Genomic DNA, 17,912 nt, shown 5'->3' on the forward strand with positions numbered 1-17,912 from the left:
CCCCCTATGTGTGCAGATTGCTTACATTTGTTCGTAGTGGTAAAGCTGAGACATCACTTGGTGAGGCGATAACATTTTGACTCAGATCTCCTCTCAGGATCTTTTGTGTTTTTGTTTCTTTTGCGTCACTAAAGCATTTTTGTTTTGCACTATCATTATGGCTGTAAAATTATTCATATGAGCAGAATCAACTGCAGATATTTCATCCAGGCATGATCAGGTTCTTCTAGTATTTTCTTCAAAGAACATCCTGTACTTTTTATGCACCTTGTTCTTAGTTTATTTTTGCTACTTGTGTATTTCTTTGTTCGTTGTCAACTTGACAAATATATCAACATGGATTGTCATGAAAATTGACTTTGATTCCTGGACTTTTCCTCTCACGTCACAGGTTGACTTCTGTGGTTCTGAGTGAAATATCTACATTGCATAGATTGCATGGCTTTAGACTCTTCGTCAGCTTACTGCCAAAGAAAGCTGCATGCCACTTTGGACAGTTGCCAATTTATCATATAGATAATACAGAAGATGGTTGGACGCACTCACTTATTCATACTCGCCTTTGGGCAGTTAAAGGTGTCAAATCCACCTGACTTGCACGTCTGTGTAAAACAAGTGGAGCACCCTAAAGAGAGCATGCAGATCCTCAGCCCCAGTTTATGCCTCTCATGTATTAGCTTTACATTCAAGTCACAGAGTCGCATTCCTTACTCTGAAAAATAATTACCATGCGATGTTAAAAAAACCCCACAAGGTCGTTGAACACCATGTACCTGTTCTCAAGGTATTTTCAAAATCCAAAATAGTTTTAACCCTTTTCCCAAATTTCCTATTGCAAACACACAATTATATTTTTTCTTAATTTAAACAAGGTGAAGCAAACATTTGTTATCAGTTACATTTGATATTGATCTTACCCCATATTATTTAGTATGTTCTAAGACTATAATGCTTAAAGGGATAGTTTCGATGTTTTTGAAGTGGGGTTGTTTTGAGGTACCTATCCGTAGTTGGTGTATAGTAGATGGTGGTCGGCACGCCCCAGTTTGGAGAAGCAGACCGTAGTTACGGCACGGAAATGAAGCAATTTAGGCAGAACAACGTATTCTAGCCACCAACAAAAAATCTATATCAATTAAAGTGTAGGCGTGACGATATTTAGAATATTCTCACCGCTTTACCTTGACATCAGACTTAAAACAATCCGAAGTATCCCTTAACATTTCTCTCGTGTTGAACAAAAAGAGTAATGACGTATGTCATAATCCTAAATGGATTAGGAAATGCAGTTGCACCTTGAGAAACCATTTTAATCCTACCCCCTTGTCCATAATGATCAATGATCAATTAAATCATAACATTTAATCTCAATGACTCTTAGGTTCAGACCTTCAGGTGTGCATGTCCAAGAACTTGACCTGCTGCACCAAAAAGATGGAGGAGAAGTACCAGGTGGCGGCCCGAAGAGACATTCAGAATCTCCTCCAGACGTCTAGCTCCAGCCTCAAGTTCCTCATCTCACGCAACGTGGCTGCTTTTCAAGGTAATAATTAACTGGTGTGTGTGTGTGTGTGTGTGTGTGTGTGTGTGTGTGTGTGTGTGTGTGTGTGTGTGTGTGTGTGTGTGTGTGTGTGTGTGTGTGTGTGTGTGTGTGTGTGTGTGTGTGTGTGTGTGTGTGTGTGTGTGTGTGTGTGTGTGTGTGTGTGTGTGTGTGTGTGTGTGTGTGTGTGTTTAGTCACCAGTGTTGGAAAGGTTAAAATTCATAAACACGTACTGAGATGAGAGTGCAAATGTTTGCGTGGATAATTGTACATCTGTAGATGTTTGTGTGTGTTTCCGAGTTAGAGTACACATTTAGGAGTTTGGGTTTGTGTGGGTGTTGTGAAAACAGTGGATGAGTCAGTGTGCGTGCAGCGAGGCTCCACAGAGTAAACAGAGCAGGGTCTGTCTTCCTTCCAGATCTACCGCTACACTCTGATCTTGAGATTAGATTGGCTGTTCCTGCAGGAGACCCAGGATGCCTGTCAGGGATATGTACTGGGGCTTTTACTAATAGCTTCTCTTCCTGTGCAAGGTGCCCTGCTATACCCTGTCCTGATTTAAAAAATAAAAACCCTTTATTTAGAGCACTGGAATGCAGTCATCCCAACATAGACACTTCGTAAACAGGCTGTAATCCATCCCCACATTAGTTTTCAACCTCTTTCTCTCATTGTTTTTCATTCCTCTCCATCCTTTTCATTCAGCAATGACTGACAGTTAACTTACAGGCAACAACTTGCATCTGTCTGTGTGTGCTCTCCCTGCCCAGCGTGGGATGTTTCTCCCACTTCAGCTGATGGCTGTCATATGACGGCTGAAATGAGTGGGCAACAAATGCAGAGCTTATGACTTGAATCTCAGATATATCATTAAGCCAATTCTCTTTAACGATGTCTCTCAGTTTAAAGATGTGCTGTTATCCTCCTCCTAAACTCAAATGATTTATAGGAGAGTCTCAGCATGATCACAGTGTTTTAGTTGAGGTTTGGAGGGGCAATACCCTGTTTATGTCATCAGCTGTTTGATGTGTCTACTCAGGCTCTAAAGGTGAACTAAAGTACTCTGCATTTATGATGACGTTTATGAAGCAGGCCGCCTTTTTAAAATAGTGTTAGCTTAAAACAAAGTTGAAAACAGCCTTATGAAAGTCCAGGGTTTCTTTTAAAGGATAAGGCTGCCATTGTTTTATTTATTTATTATTGTCGAATCCCATGAAAAGAACAAAACCAACAAAACGACTTCACTACCATGTCTGTGGCATTCAGTTCTAAACTGAATATGTAAATCTTTAAAACTGCACAAATGTATAGTAATTTCCCAAAACCATAATTTTTTGAAACGCTTTACTTTGAACAGGAGTAAGGAGTATTTTTGTTGGGGACTATTTCAAACAGCGGATCTATACACATTTAGTGCTCCAGTGAGTATTTACAGCAGCAGGACAGTGTATGCGGGATTGGCTCTATTGAAGGAACATGTCGTTCAGTGCAACAGTATGGACCATTGTTTTTTTGTTGTAATTTACATTTAAAGTTCTAGTTTCTTAAACTTCCTTAAAGTTCTCGTTACAGTCTAAGAACTGGCTGGTTTGTTAGCACAGGGCAAATTCAAAAAAGGCTGCAGGTGCCGGTAGCTGTTTCAAAATACTCACAAAATGAGCAGCACTCACATGGTTTCATCTGTGGAATGGCAGGCATTGTGCTCTCCTGCCAAACCAAACAGAGTTCCCTGTCAACATCGGCTCTCATCAGTCAACAAACAGTGGCGGCTGCTTCCACCGTCCAGGCTGCGTAATTCAAGTGGCAACAGACGCTCAGCAATTTAAGTCTCATATTGGATCACAGGCAGCAGCAGTGCCCTGAATGTTACATTTATTAAGTTGTTATGTTGTAGAAGTTGTTTTTGTGTGCAGTCCAGGGTACTAGTCATTATTGACAAATCGAATGATTCTTTTCTTGATTTAATGAATAATAAGACCATGTTTACATGTTCAGGTTGTTTGTATAGTCCAACCGACATTGCCCCCTCCCCCCTTCTGGATCCAAAGCTAATACAATGTTTGGTATTTTGCTCTAAAAATCACTTGTTTGTTTAAAAAAAAGTCAACTATATGTTGATTAACTTATCGTTTAAACATGCCCTGTGAAGTTTGTTCTTGTAGATGAACAAAATTCATGTTTACATTCAGTATCTCACCAAAACACCTTGTGTGTATCCATGGCGTCTAATAAACACATGGAGTGCATTTACTTCCTCCAAAAGTTTTTTTGCAAAGCTATATTTATATACTTTCTGCCACAAAAATACATAATGCTAATCATGACAATTTCACACAAATGTCTAATGGGATAAAATGAAGTGATGACATTTTGGACAGACATGGATTAAACTGCAATTTGACTGGTTGGCGGAGGCATTCAACAGCGAGGCGGTAATTAAATTAAAAATATTTTAAATCCTGCGTTGTTTATAACCATGTTTGCTTGCTAGCATTCTTCTTCTTTGCTGACTTAGTTGCCACATTACTTTGTTTGTTGGCACGTTTCCACCACAACTGTCGATCAGGGGTATCACCAGTGCATCCAATGAAATAGTGTATTTTAAAGTTATTGGTTACATCATATATACTCATTATGACTTATCTGGTAAAAAGGGGTTTATATTTATCATAACATCAATTAAATTACACATTTTTACAAATTACAAAAGTGTACTCCAAACCTTTCCTCTCCGCCTGTTCAATATTGTTCGTCTTGCTATTGAAGTAAATCTCTGCTGATGAAAGCCGATTCTTGTTCAAATGTTGATGCAGACCTTTTGACTCGCAGTCTACAATATCTGTTTACACACACACACACACACACACAGAGAGAGAGAGCCACCCACGTGACATTGTTCTATTTGGCCGCAGAGGTTTTAAGAGCCTTTGTCACATGGAGAAAACTCACTGTGGCACCATATGTATGGGAAGCACGGAGGGACAGAAATGTCTGGCAGGTTCTTAGATCTTAACAGAGTTGGGGAAAAAAAGAGCTGTTTTGCTGTTCATGTGCAGACATAAAAGAAACACAAGTCAAGCATTTAATCCGTCTTTCCTATCCAGGGACTGCTCAATGATGCTGAACTAATATGAGTGAATTGTTTGTTATTCATCTTGTGTGACTGAGTTTTGTTTTGGTTGTTTTCAGATTATAATGGAAGTGGAAACGGGCCAACAACTTTACAGATAGTTTTGAAATTGAAATAAAATGTTACGTTGACTGGTTGCCCTCAGCAGTATTACTGCTCTGCTTCATCATAAACACTTATGTGTAGTACAGGAAGACATATTTCTATCTAGGAGATAGGTGGGTTGGGGCTCTGCAGGAAAACAAGTCCCTTAGTTTCAGTCTCCGAATGATTGGCAGCCTGAGTTGTAATTTGAGAGACAACAGAGAACAAGCAGAGTGTATAATGCATTACAACCACAGACAGGAAGAAGGACGAGTTGAAGGGGGGCTGACTAATGTGGTCATTTGTTTTGTGCAAAGCCTTTAATTAGCCATCTTTTATATGATTCAGCTGAAGGGAGAGGGGGCAAGAAGAAACTAGAGGAATGTAGATGGATAACTGTCTGAAACACTCAGGAGACACGGAGAAATAACACGAACCAATAAAATGCTATTTAAAATGTTTTTCTGCCTGTAATGGGCCACAGCTCTAAAAAGTCTTCAAGGGCACATGTAGAAAAAAAACGCTAAATACTTTTAACATAATGAGTAACACAAATAAAGTGAAAACAAGTGTTAATTATGAGTAGAGCTTCAAAGCACCGCTCATCCTGCAGTAATGGCTCATTACATTTTTCTCTTCTCTACAGAGGAAAATGCTTCAACATTTGAATATCTCATCCTTAAATGAACCGGACCGCTGCCTTTTTAAGTCACAAAGATAAAGATGGCTGGGCAACTGGTCTGGAAAAGAATTGAAAGAATAAAAGTTGATGGCATACTGTCGAGCAGACGGCCTTGTGTCTCTTTTTTTCTCCCATCTTGCTCCTGGTCTGTCAGTAAGTCTCTCAGGACTGCATGTTTTCTTTCACCAGTTGTGAGTTTCGTGCACGTCGTCCACACAATGCACAAATATGCAGCCTGCTGAGCGGGGCATCGGGGGAGATCTTTTTTTTCGCCCTGTGCAGGTTTGTCTTGCATCCATGGCAACCAACCTGTGCAATCCCAGCATCCCGTTGGGCAGGAGTTGATAAAACTCAGAAACAGAATCCATTATGAATCAGCTGTTGAGATGCCTGAGAGACTGCCTGAAGTGGGGCGCTCAAATCATAGCAAACATCTAAGATCACCAGATAAAAGGAATGCTCTCCTTTGGGACGATCTTTGAAAAACTATTAGAGCAGTGTATTGCCTTGTGTTGCCTACAAAACTGAAGGATCCAGGGATATTTACAGAGGCTGGAACATGTTGGCTTGTAACACTTTAAAGCAATAGTTGGTTGTTTTGTGAATATGTTCATCCACCTTTTTGCAGAGAGTTGGATTAAAAGAACGACACCACTCTCATATCTTCCCATTTAATATAAAGCCACAGCCAGTTAGCTTAGCTTAGCATAATGGCTAGAAAAAGTGGGAAACTATTATATCCACATACCAGCACCTCTAAAGTGTTGGGAAATGAGGGGATGGGACAACCGATACCACACTGTTTGCTATGTACTGAGCCAGAGCCCTGCAGGTGATTAGCTAGCTTAGCATAAGAACTGAAGGCAGCTAGCCCGTCTCAAATCCTCCTATCCTCCTATCAGCATATCGGACGCTCACACATTAACACGCTATGTCTCGTTTGTTTAATCCATACAATAATGGTAAAATTGTGGTTTTACAGACAGTTATGTGGTGTCATGCTATGTTCACACTACGAGAGGCAAAAGGAACACAACGACCAAGCGTGGCCAGCTACATTGTCTCTTTGTTGCTCATTGACTTCCTGAGTTTTTCCGAGAGGTTGTCAGTCCAACCAGTGAAGACTCCAGTCCAGCTGGTGTCATTTTCACATTTCTGTTTGTTTATAGATTGAACACACAAGACACAATGGGTTAAAATGTGAGATTTAGAGGTGTTGGTAGATGTATTTTTGTTTATCCAGAGCCAGGCTAGCCCCCCCCCCCTGCTTCCAGTCTTTATGCTAAGCTAACCATCTCCTGGTTCTAGCTCCATGCATGACGGACATTAGAGCGTTTTCCATCTTCTCTTCTAACTCTTGACAAGAAAAGCAAATTGGTGTATTTCCAAACATGTTAAACATTTAGAAAACTTAAAAAGATAGCCAGAGATATTAGTCCAAAATGTGTTTTTAATATCCCATAATTCATCCTAAAGCCTCCACCAATATTACATGACCACTTGATGAGACGTCCTGCTGTTACTTGAATGTCTGTGGCATGAAGCTGTTGTGACCGTTAACACACTGCGGCATGTGGTCTTCCTTCCCGTCAATGTGTCATTTTGGTTTCTAGCTTGGTAAGAAAAATAAAAGTTGATGAGTCACAGGAATCCAGCAGACAGTTAGTCAGCCTTTTATATTTGCTCTGCTTCTAATTGTGAGCTACTGTTTTTTGTCAGGAACACAAGTGGTGCCTGTGAATATAAGATCAAACAGTCAGGGCTGAGTGCTGGTTTTGTTGAAGTGGAAAGCTAACCTGTTGTGCTCAGGACTTGCTATTTGCACTCATAAATGCTGATTGTGTTTCTGTTTACCAGCTTTTAAAGGATCCACTGCCCACCTTTTACTCTTTGAATTGAAAAAGGAACATAGTTGAATGGCAGTGGCCCCACAGCTTGACTAAGAGGAGACTTCAATTAGATGTGAAATTACAACAACACTCTGTCCCAAAGCAGGAGGTCTCAGTAGGGGGGAAGTAAAGTTGATTTGATTGCTGCTGATTTGACAGATGACGTTTTTAAGTTGTTTCTTTTTCAGTGCATAAATTCTGGTTGTAAACCGTCCAGCAGAGACAGCACTCTGTTGGCTAACACACATACCATAAGACCACAACATCCTGGGTTTGAATCCTATAAAAGAATATCTTTTATTAGATTTAAATAAATCCTGTAACAGACAGTCAGCAAGTTAAGCTAAATGTCAACTTTTACCTCCAAATATGGTGTTTCCTGAGGCACATCCTGTGGCATTAAGACACTGAGAAGTTTTATCTTTAACAAATTTAACTGCAAAGAAGACATGAGAATTACATTTTGTGAATCCCACTACACTGCTATCATGCAAGAACTTATGTCACAAACAAATATCTGAGAGGATGTGGATGCCAGGTTAGATCGCTGGCTGTCCGACAAACCTACAAAATGTCAACTTTTTTCAGCTTTGTAACGATTTTTTCACTAATCCAGTATTTTCATTTAAAGGATTTATTTTCTTTTAAGAAGTAGCTGAATTTTCTCAACATAAAAGAACATTTAATCCTTCAGTTTTTACTTGAAAATATACATGTGCCATAGGGGGTCTGACACCTCATCTTTTCGCATTCTTCATGTGCGATACAAATAAAGAAACGTTGTAAAGCAGAAAGCCCTTCACAATAAGGACGTGAATATCCTCCTCTTCTCTACGATCTCAGTATCCAGGGTGTTATTGACGCTAGGCGACTTCTCAAACTTCACCGGGTTCTCCAATCATGCATTTCTTTGAACAGCGATTTATTTTTTGTTAAAATAATCCACATTAAAATCTGAATGAATCTTAGATAACTGCCTGTAGCTGAATATTACAGCTTTTTTGTTTTGATTTTAAGAACTAAAAGCGTTAATATAGTGACATAAATAATGCTCCATCTTTATGTCACTTGTGAATCTATTTAAATTATTATCAAAATGTTACTTTCTAATGTAATGTGCTTACGCTCTACCTCACCTATCATGTTGTATGTTGTTGAAAGCCTTTTTCTGAAAGCTCTGCTGGTCGCCCCTAGAGGCAAGGCTGGATTACCAATTGGGTAAAGCGTGCAACTGCCCTGGGGCCCTTTTGGAGGCAACCAAGGCCCCATGTTCATTAATTGGAAATTTGTTTCAGCCTTGAGGGCCTGCATTATTACCTATCTTGCAGAGAGGCATGTGTCGAAATGTACATGGTGTATATGCTTTTTAAAGCTTTCTTAACAACACTGACAACTTGGAGTCCCACGCTCTTGTAAGTAGTGAAAAACATAAAAAGCAACTTCTATTTGTAAACACACGGTCAGTTAAAGTTATCCATAGTTTTTGGTAAAATATCCTTATTTCATTGATCTATTTAGTTGATTAGGTTAAACTAATGGGTGAGACACAGACATCTGCGCAGTTATTGTGCTGTGCTATTGAGAAATGTGTCTCACGTTTGTCAGTTTGCTCTCGTCTGGTTTACGATGGCAATATCTTCTAACTGCATCACTGAGGTAAATAACATTTGTATGCTAAATGGTTCTTTATGTGTACTGTGAGCTCTGGCCTATTTTCTAATGACATAAAATATCTTTTGGATTGTCTCGTTTGATTAATTTCCACTGTTTACTATTTATTTCAGCGGTCTGAACACATAACTTCTGTATTAACTTTAATATCCCAGCATGATTACCAGGCTGCTGCTCTTGAAGGGATATTATGTAAGAGTTATTCTAAAAGCAGAGCTGCAGCAGCCACCACACTTACCTAACTGCTCTTTTGCAATCCACATTTCTCCAAGAATTTCAAGTTCAAAACAGTAATTTCTTACCAAGGACAGATATTGTGCTGTGACCAGCCCTGCGCAGCACAACATCACTGACTACAGTAACATAGTGTTCCCTGCCAGTAAAGTTTCTATGTTGGTCACAAATTGGCTGCTCGCCTCAGTAAGGGAAAATATGCTGCTTTTTATAGGACTCTGCATTTTAGGATCTTTTGTCTTGAAATGGACATTCCTTGTGTTAAACTCCCCTCAAGAAACACCAGGATGTCTTATATAGAAGCTGCTTGTTGTTTTAACATGTCACAAAGTATGTTACTGGTTAGGAAAAAACACCCGAGACTACAATATAAAAGATGTGAGATAAAATATATCAGTTTTACATTTTGATTGGACGTAAGCAGCATAGCAAACATATAGTTTAACAGATGCTGTAAAACAACAGTTGTTTTTTCTTCTTCTATAAAATGAGGTAATCCACAGAATGCCATATTAGTGGCATATTTGTAGATCTTTTTAAAGCTTTTTTTTAGCAACACTAACAACATGGCTGTATGCCAATGTCTGTTGTTTGGTCCACCACTTTGGTCCAATATGAAATATCTCAACAACTATTGGATATATTGTCATGAACATTAATACAGAAATTCATGGTCCCCAGTAGATGAATCCTAATGGCTTTGTTGATGCCTTGACTTTTCGATTACTGAGTAGGAGTTGGATTACTGCAACTCATTGTTATCAGGTTGTCCCAAAAAGTCGCTTAAGACTCTTCAGTTGATCCAAAATGCAGCGGCACGTGTATTGACTAGAACAAGGAAACGGGATCATATTACTCCTGTATTAGCTGCTCTGCACTGGCTCCCGGTAAAATACAGAATATAATTCAAAATCCTTCTCCTGACTTACAAATCAATTAAAGGTCAGGCTCCAGCATATCTTAAAGATCTCATAGTACCTTATAAACCAACTAGAGCATTACGCTCCCAGACTGCAGGTTTACTTGTGGTTCCTAGAATCTCTAAGAGTACAATGGGAGCCAGAGCCTTCAGCTATCAAGCTCCTCTCCAGTGGAACCAGCTTCCAGTTTGTGTTCGGGAGGCAGACACACTCTCCACATTTAAGAGTAGGCTAAAGACTTTCCTTTTTGATAAAGCTTATAGTTAGGGCTGGCTCAGGTTTGCCCTGGATCAGCCCCTAGTTATGCTGCTATAGGCTTAGACTGCCGGGGGACACCTCCCTGCTCTCTTCCTTCTCTCCCTCTCTCTTCTTCTCCCTCTCTATCTGTATGCATTTATGTAAATGTATGTTACTAACTCACCATCCGGGGTATCATCCCCGGAGTGTCTGTCTCTCATGTGGCAGGTTGCCACTGATAAAGTTTACGTCAGGATCATGAATCGTGACAGCGCCTGCTGACCTGGTCCTGCTGGACACCGGGAAGCCTTATTGACATTTTCCTGGATTCATCCAAACTTTCTATTTCTTTTTTTTCCAACACAACATAATTTCTGTCAAATGTTGTATTTGTACTATGTTGTTTATCCTGTACACACTACATCTATTGCACGTCTGTCCGTCCTTGGAGAGGGATCCCTCCTCAGTTGCTCTCCCTGAGGTTTCTTCCATTTTTTCCCCTTTAATTTTGGGGTTTCTTTTAGGAAGTTTTTCCTTGTGCGATGTGAGGGTCTAAGGACAGAGGATGTCGTAACCTGTACAGTCTGTAAAGCACACTGAGACAAATGTATAATTTGTCATATTGGGCTATACAAATAAATTTGATTTGATTTGATTTTCCTCTAGCACCAACATGAGGTTGACGTTTGAGGTTTTGAGTGAAATGTCTGCAGTGTTTGGATGCATTGCCATGAAATGTGGTACAAACATTCATGTTGCCCTCAGGGTTACTTGAAATAACTTTGGTGATCCCTTAAATTTTCATCTAGCGCCACCATTGGTTCAATATTTTAGTATGTCCAATACTTTGCTTTATGACATAATGCCTGTAAAACTAATGACATTATAAGCTTCAGCTGTACTTTGTATTTAGTACTGATTAGAAAACATTAGCATGCAAATATTATACCTGCTAATTAGCAGCATGTTGCCATTTTTATTGTGAGCATGTAAGCTCATGTGCCCCTGTGCCCTACAGGGCCACCAGCCTGGCTGTAGACTCATGGTCTTGTTTTTTCATAACGTTAGCAAACTATTAGTCCCTCCACAAAGAACACCCTTAGTGCTTTTTGTCAAGCATACAACACTGATTGTATCCTGTTTGTGGGGAGAATGAAAGATGTGATGGTTTGAATCTGATAGAAAACACTGATTCCAATAGTAACCATGCATTCGGATCTTATGAGATGAAAGTCTCATGAATTTGTGCATAAACTGAATATATTGAGTGGTGGTTGGATATTTCATATGTTGATTCTCACAGCTGGTCTTGAAATCCTTTCTAACCTGCTCTCTGCTCCTTTGTGTGGGACCTTTTATTTAGCAGACTCTTTGTCCACCGGGTCTACAGCCGTGCCTTCTTTGTTGTCATTCGTACAAGAGGTGTGTGTGTGTGTGTGTGTGTGTGTGTGTGTGTGTGTGTGTGTGTGTGTGTGTGTGTGTGTGTGTGTGTTTGCGTGTGTGATGGTGTGCGTGTGTATGCCAGCCAACGCAGGGGCCTCTCCTCGAGATTTCCACAGAATTTGGGCTTGGCTTTGTGATTCAAGGCTGGACAGTTGATCCAGGGGAGGACAGAGAGTGAAGAAGAATGCGAGGAAGAAGAAGAATGAGCGACTGACGGAGAGAAAGTTGGGAGGATGCCAGATTCTATTGAAAGTCTTTGCAGAACGTTTGAAGTCGGACGATGAGGATTTAGAGGGAAGCAGGATTATTCAGAGTCAATACCCTTCAACAATCCAGGCGTTTGGGCTGCTGCAAAGAAACAACGTAGTCGGACTAACCACGGCATTTTTCCCTCCGTCTCCTATTGCAGCTCCTGTGTCGGACATGCTGGTCAACGTCGTACTTTTGTAATCTTGTTACCGGTCTCTGTACTTACAGGAATAGTTAAAACATTTTGGAATATGCTTAGGCCAATTTGTTTTCTGGCAAAGTATTTGATACTACTCTTAAATCTACTCTTATATATGAAGCTACATTATATGACATTACAGGTCATTTAGCAGACGCTCTAAGTACAGGGACAGTCTCCCTGGAGCAGCTCAGGGTTAAGTACCTTGCTCAGGGGCACAATGGTGGCAGCCTGGTATTGAACTTCTAGTGTTTTGTTTGGAAGGCGTTCCACTAGACCACTAGGCCATCACCACCCCTGCAGCTACCACCAGTTAGCTTAGCTGAGCACAAAGACTGGAAACCGCTAGTATGGCCTACACTTTCAAAGCTCCATACAAAATTCTAACTTTATTTACGTCAATTTTACTTTTTTCAAGGGCGCTATGTGCCGGACTATTTCTTGTCTGGAAGACTGGTGACTTCATGGAGTTGCAGGTTGCCTGGCGACTGTTCCTAGCCAAGACATAGGCTGTTTTCCAAATCGTATATCTTTTTACTATGAACTGCAGCTTAAAAGTACGTACTGATGCATGCAGTGTGCATACAATCGGGACCTACTACTTTTGTCATAACATTACCCCTTGAACTTTGACCCTTTCTATCAACTGTGAAAAAGATTGTGGATCAGAATAGCCAGAAAGACATGCTGCCTTGCAGTAGAACATCCTGGTATTTGTGGCATGCCACATTTGACATACTCCGTATTGGGACATACTAAATCTTTTTCTGTTATACGTAATAATATAGTAGTACGGGTATTTGAATGGGATTAGTCTGGCACATAACCTCCTGTTTTTTTCCCTTTGTATTTTGTATGGATAAAACAATTGAGATGTAACATATGAATTAGTGAGCTTGAGAGGTGCCACGAGCTGGATATTTGTTACCATACACAGATCTAGGCTAGCTGTTTTTATGCTAAGCTAAACTAAGCTAACAGCTGCTGGCTGTATCTTTTGTATTTAACAGACAAACATGAGAGAGGTATCGATCTTCTCCTCTAACTTTCCTACCAAAAAGCAAATGACTGAATTTCTCATAATGTTGAACTATTTCTCTCTCTTTTTCATTTCATTGACGATGTTAAAGCATATAGCTTTCATTCTTCTCTTTCCGATTGTTATTTTAACTCTTTTGAACCACAGAAACCCAAGGCATACAAACTGCAGTTTTATATTGTCTCTTCCTATAAATAACTTTTTAATACCCAGCATCCTCATCGGACATTCCAAGATGAAACCCTTGAGTGCTTTTAAAGCGTCAGACATGAAGCGAATTGCTGACTCTCTCTCATTGGTGTGTGTGTGTGTGTGTGTGTGTGTTTGTGTGTGTGTGTGTGTGTGTTTAGTTGACTTCTTTTCAGGAGATCCAGTTCAGTTGACACACTTCTTAAAATCCCACACACTTGCCAACATGAACACACCCATGTACACTGACTTATTCTGTCTTACATTTTGTCTCTGTCTGAATGCACTGTAGCCACTCACTGCATAGAGATGAGCCCTAAAAATACACACACCAGTCAGCACTTTATATTGTTTGTCTCCTGTGTGCCCGTTTGAAATGGAGATTTATGGCTGCTGGCTGTTGTCTTAAGGCCATTTCTTAGATTAGATGATAAAGCACACCGCTAAATAGGAACTGTATCTTTTATGACAGATTTACGCAGTTTCTTTTTTTTCATTTTCAGAGATTTACAAAGAGTGTTGAGCTGCGTGGGGAACAGCAGAGAGTAATGTCCCAGTGTGATGTTTGTGCAGGAGAGCTGACATTGCAGCTAAGAAAATGTATAACTGTTGGCAGTGTACAGCAAAGACTGAGCAAAGACACTCACAGCTTTCCATTCAAACCATGTTACTTTAATTCGGTGGTACGTTAAGTGAATGGTTCAGGTCATAATGGGCTCTAGTAGCCCTCAAGTTAAAGAAAATACTTTTAATAATTTAGACGTCCAATTTTAACCAGACGGAAATTAGGGCGGTACATTGTCTGGTACATCAGAATATTTGACTGTGGAATATGATTTTCCATCACTGATACTAAGAGGAAACTGCTCAGATTTCCCCACAAACACACTGCAGTTTCTATGAAAACATCAGTGTGATATTTTGTTTCAGCTCTCTGGGACTTTTGGCTTGTTTCTTTAGGATTGTGCTTCTCTGTTTCACTGTAGTTGTTTGGAGAGAAGAAATGTCTTTTTTCTGCCAGACTGACGGAAGGAAGTATTTCCTAAGTAAGGAAGGAGCCTCCAGGGATTAGTCTGTAGTCGTCTGGGCGATGAAATCCTAAACACAGCAACACACCAAGCCTACTGTCTGCTCCCACTCGCCCCTCTTATTCTCTTCCCCCTCATCCTGTCCTTCTCCCCTACATGGCAGATATAATGGTATAATTGTCCTGCTTATCACTAGTAACCTGGCATGAGTGATACATGAATGTTGTTCTTACTCCTGGGAGTCCAGTGGCTGATGGCCGCTTCACTATAGCTGGTGAGACTGTTTTATATAAACTTGGAAATATCTGTTTTCTTAAAAGAAATCTGCTATTTATATTTACATTCATGATTAAATAATAGTTTTGACATGTATGTGACGCAATGTAAGACACTTACACTCCAGAAATGCAGTGAAGTGATTTTATTTGGTTTTGTCCGGTACGTATCGGATGTTTTCAAGTATACACACAATTCTTTCACAATTCACACAATTGAACTTATTGTGGTTAAAAAGAAGCCCAGCTATTTTGAGAAACGATTATTAATTTTTTCATTATCAAATAGAAATGTCATACATTCTCTGTTTCCAGTCTCTAAATTGTCTTCTCATTTTTCCATTTTTCTCTGTTTGATATGATTGTAAACTGAATATCTTTTGATTTTGGACTCAGATATAACAAGACATTTGAAGATGTCACCTTGGCCTTTGAGAAATTGTAATATGCAGTGTTTTCACTATTTTTCAGACATTTTATAAACCCGAGGATAATTGGATTAATTGTCAAAATAATCAAAAGGTTAATAGATGATGAAAATAATTAATTGCTGCTCTAAAATTAACATCCTTGTCTGTCCAATTTCATGTGAACAACGCTTCTGTTTTCTGTCTGTCACGTAGTACAAATGTGCAGCACCTTGCGCTGCATTTGTAGTTTTGAACGGTGCTATCTAAATAAAATAAACTACTTTTAACGTTATGGCAGCAAGAAGACTGAAGAAAGAGGCTTCCACTTGCTATTGCAAAATGAAAATGAACATGATTAGAGCCTAAAATCAACCTCATCTGACCTGGAAAACCTCATTAATTAAAAAACAAACCTACTAAAGCAGATATAGCTAATAGCTCACTCTTCATCACTGATGGACTGGAAACAATCCAAATGAATTACTATTAAATGCCAAATGCAAAAACGAAGAACAATGTAAGCTTTAATGGATGGCACTCAACCATTGTTAAATTGGTCTCTGACGTCACTGTCTCAGACATGTCTCCGACCTTCTTAACAAGTCGCAGGAAAGCCAGCGTGCCAGCTTTTGTACAAGTCATACACTTGGATAAGGGCTGTTATAATTAGAAGTTCAAATCAATAACATAATAGCTCCTCTTTTGTAGGCCAGTCAACGAGGTCAAATAACACAGCTTGCCACTTTCAAATTGAACCTAATGTTCTATATCATCTTTTTATAAATCTAACGTAATTATCCAGTTCAATAGAGTAATCAGTGGCGTGCTGTTTGCATTAGGCCCTCTATTCAGGCTTATGACAGCCCTGTTGGCTCCTTCACTGGCATCTAACAGCTCCCAAAGGCCAGCTACAGGAAACTCTCCACAGCCTCACACAGAGCCACCTTTTGAAAGCTAATGAAAGCTTTATTATCATATTATTATTTTTGCTCTTAAAACTGTGGCAGCTCGCTCTCTGTCTGTAAGGGTTTCTATGTGGGTTAAACCTGACCTGTGTTTCTACATGTGCAGCATGTATGAAAGGGTATTTGACCTATTTGACACACACACACACACACACACACACACACACACACACACACACACACACACACACACACACACACACACACACACACACACACACACTTCCCTACAAGAAGTACTTGTGCCCCACTTTATTGACCCTCTCTGCTTCTTTTCCTGAACGGCATATTAAAGGCCATGTTCACAGCGGAGCTCTGTGCTCTTTGAAGTGTTCAAGAGCTGCAACAGATCCTCAAATATTGACTTTTAAGCCTTCTGGAGGAAAAAAAATAAAAAGAGAGAGAGAGAGCAGCAGAGGGAGAGATGGAGAGTGGAAAGGCACATGCATAGACAGACGGAGGGAAGTTGCTTTTGTTGAAGATCAGGTGGGTGTTGACGGCTGAATTTGCTTTGGCTAAATATGTGTTTGTCAGCTGTTAATGTATGTAGGGAGGAGCGTATTTATTGATGTGGAGGAGGAAGTACACAGAGATAAGGGCTGATGGTAAGCTGAGCCTGCCTCCAGGCAAAATAGATTAAAATGACTTATAGTCTTAATGTGCCTCTCCTCTCCTCTTTTCTCCTCTCCTCCATTTTCTATTTTTTCCCTCTACTTTCTTCCCCTTCTCCCCTTCTCTAGCCTTCTTTCCTCTCCTCGTTTCCTCTCCTCTCCTTCATTTGTTCTTTCCTTTCTTCCCTTTTCTTTCTTCTCCTCTCCTCCTTTGCTTCCCTTTCCTCCCCTCCTTCCTCTCCCTTCACTCCTTCTTTCCTCTCTTTCCTTTCTTCTCCTCCTTTTCTTTTGCTCTTTTCTCCTCCTTTTGTCACCTTTCCTCCCCTCCTTACCTTGTCTTTGTTCTTACTTTTCTTTTCTTTCCTCTCTTCTCCTTCTCCTTTAACTAAATAAATCACTTTTCACCCCCTGTATCCCTGAGCCAGAGCCCACTTCTGTAACACCTCTGAGCAGGCGACTGTTTTCAGTTTTAAAACAATGCCCCCTTTATTGAAACTGAGGATGGAAGGAAAAAGTAAACATCCCAGGGCTTTTTTGCTTTTTCTCAGGAAACATTTTCTCCGCCATCTGCAGGTCAGAGTGGTCAGTCTGTTTCTGTTCACGGTGCTGCTGTAGAGTTAACACGGAGGCAGAGGGTCGGCACTTGTGCAGAGAAACATTTAGAGATGGGACAGTTTGATACGGCTTTTCCCCCCTTTTATGTATTTCTCCCCTTCCTCCTGCAAACATGCTTGCACATGTCCCAACACGCACAAACACACACATGCATGAAAGGCCCAGTTTTTACCTGGTGGTTTGTTTGTAGATCAGAGCAGAAGGGTACACTGGGCTCACTCACGCACACTCAACAAGACTTTCTGCTTCACCTCCATCTCCAGATGGAGACAGTCGGTGGTTGTTTGTGTGCAGGGTGATGCAAAGTCTGATTTATTGACATATCTGTTTTCACTCGTCTGTCTTTTCCTACGTTTTTATTTGCTTTCTCGGCAGCTAGATGTAGCCAGGTGTAGTTGTCAGGAACTTACTCAGCTCACACCCGGAAAGCTCCGTGTTGTGTTTTGTGATAACAGAGCTGCTTCCTCTTCATCACAAACTAACATGCTCGCTTGTGTGAAC

The 17,912-nt window shown here is 40.2% G+C and overlaps 1 protein-coding gene across 1 annotated transcript in view; it reads left to right on the forward strand.

The window, feature by feature from the left end:
* The window catches only part of gpc5a (glypican 5a), a 110,831-nt gene that overhangs the window by 2,253 nt on the left and 90,666 nt on the right, over positions 1-17,912 (forward strand). Inside the window, exon 2 of the mRNA XM_029454366.1 lies at positions 1,382-1,543. Within this exon, the coding sequence (XP_029310226.1) occupies positions 1,382-1,543 (162 nt within the window). The remainder of the gene's footprint in view (positions 1-1,381; positions 1,544-17,912) is intronic.

This window comes from Cottoperca gobio, chromosome 3 (genome assembly GCF_900634415.1).
Source record: "Cottoperca gobio chromosome 3, fCotGob3.1, whole genome shotgun sequence".
In the NCBI taxonomy this organism is placed as follows: Eukaryota; Metazoa; Chordata; class Actinopteri; order Perciformes; family Bovichtidae; genus Cottoperca; species Cottoperca gobio.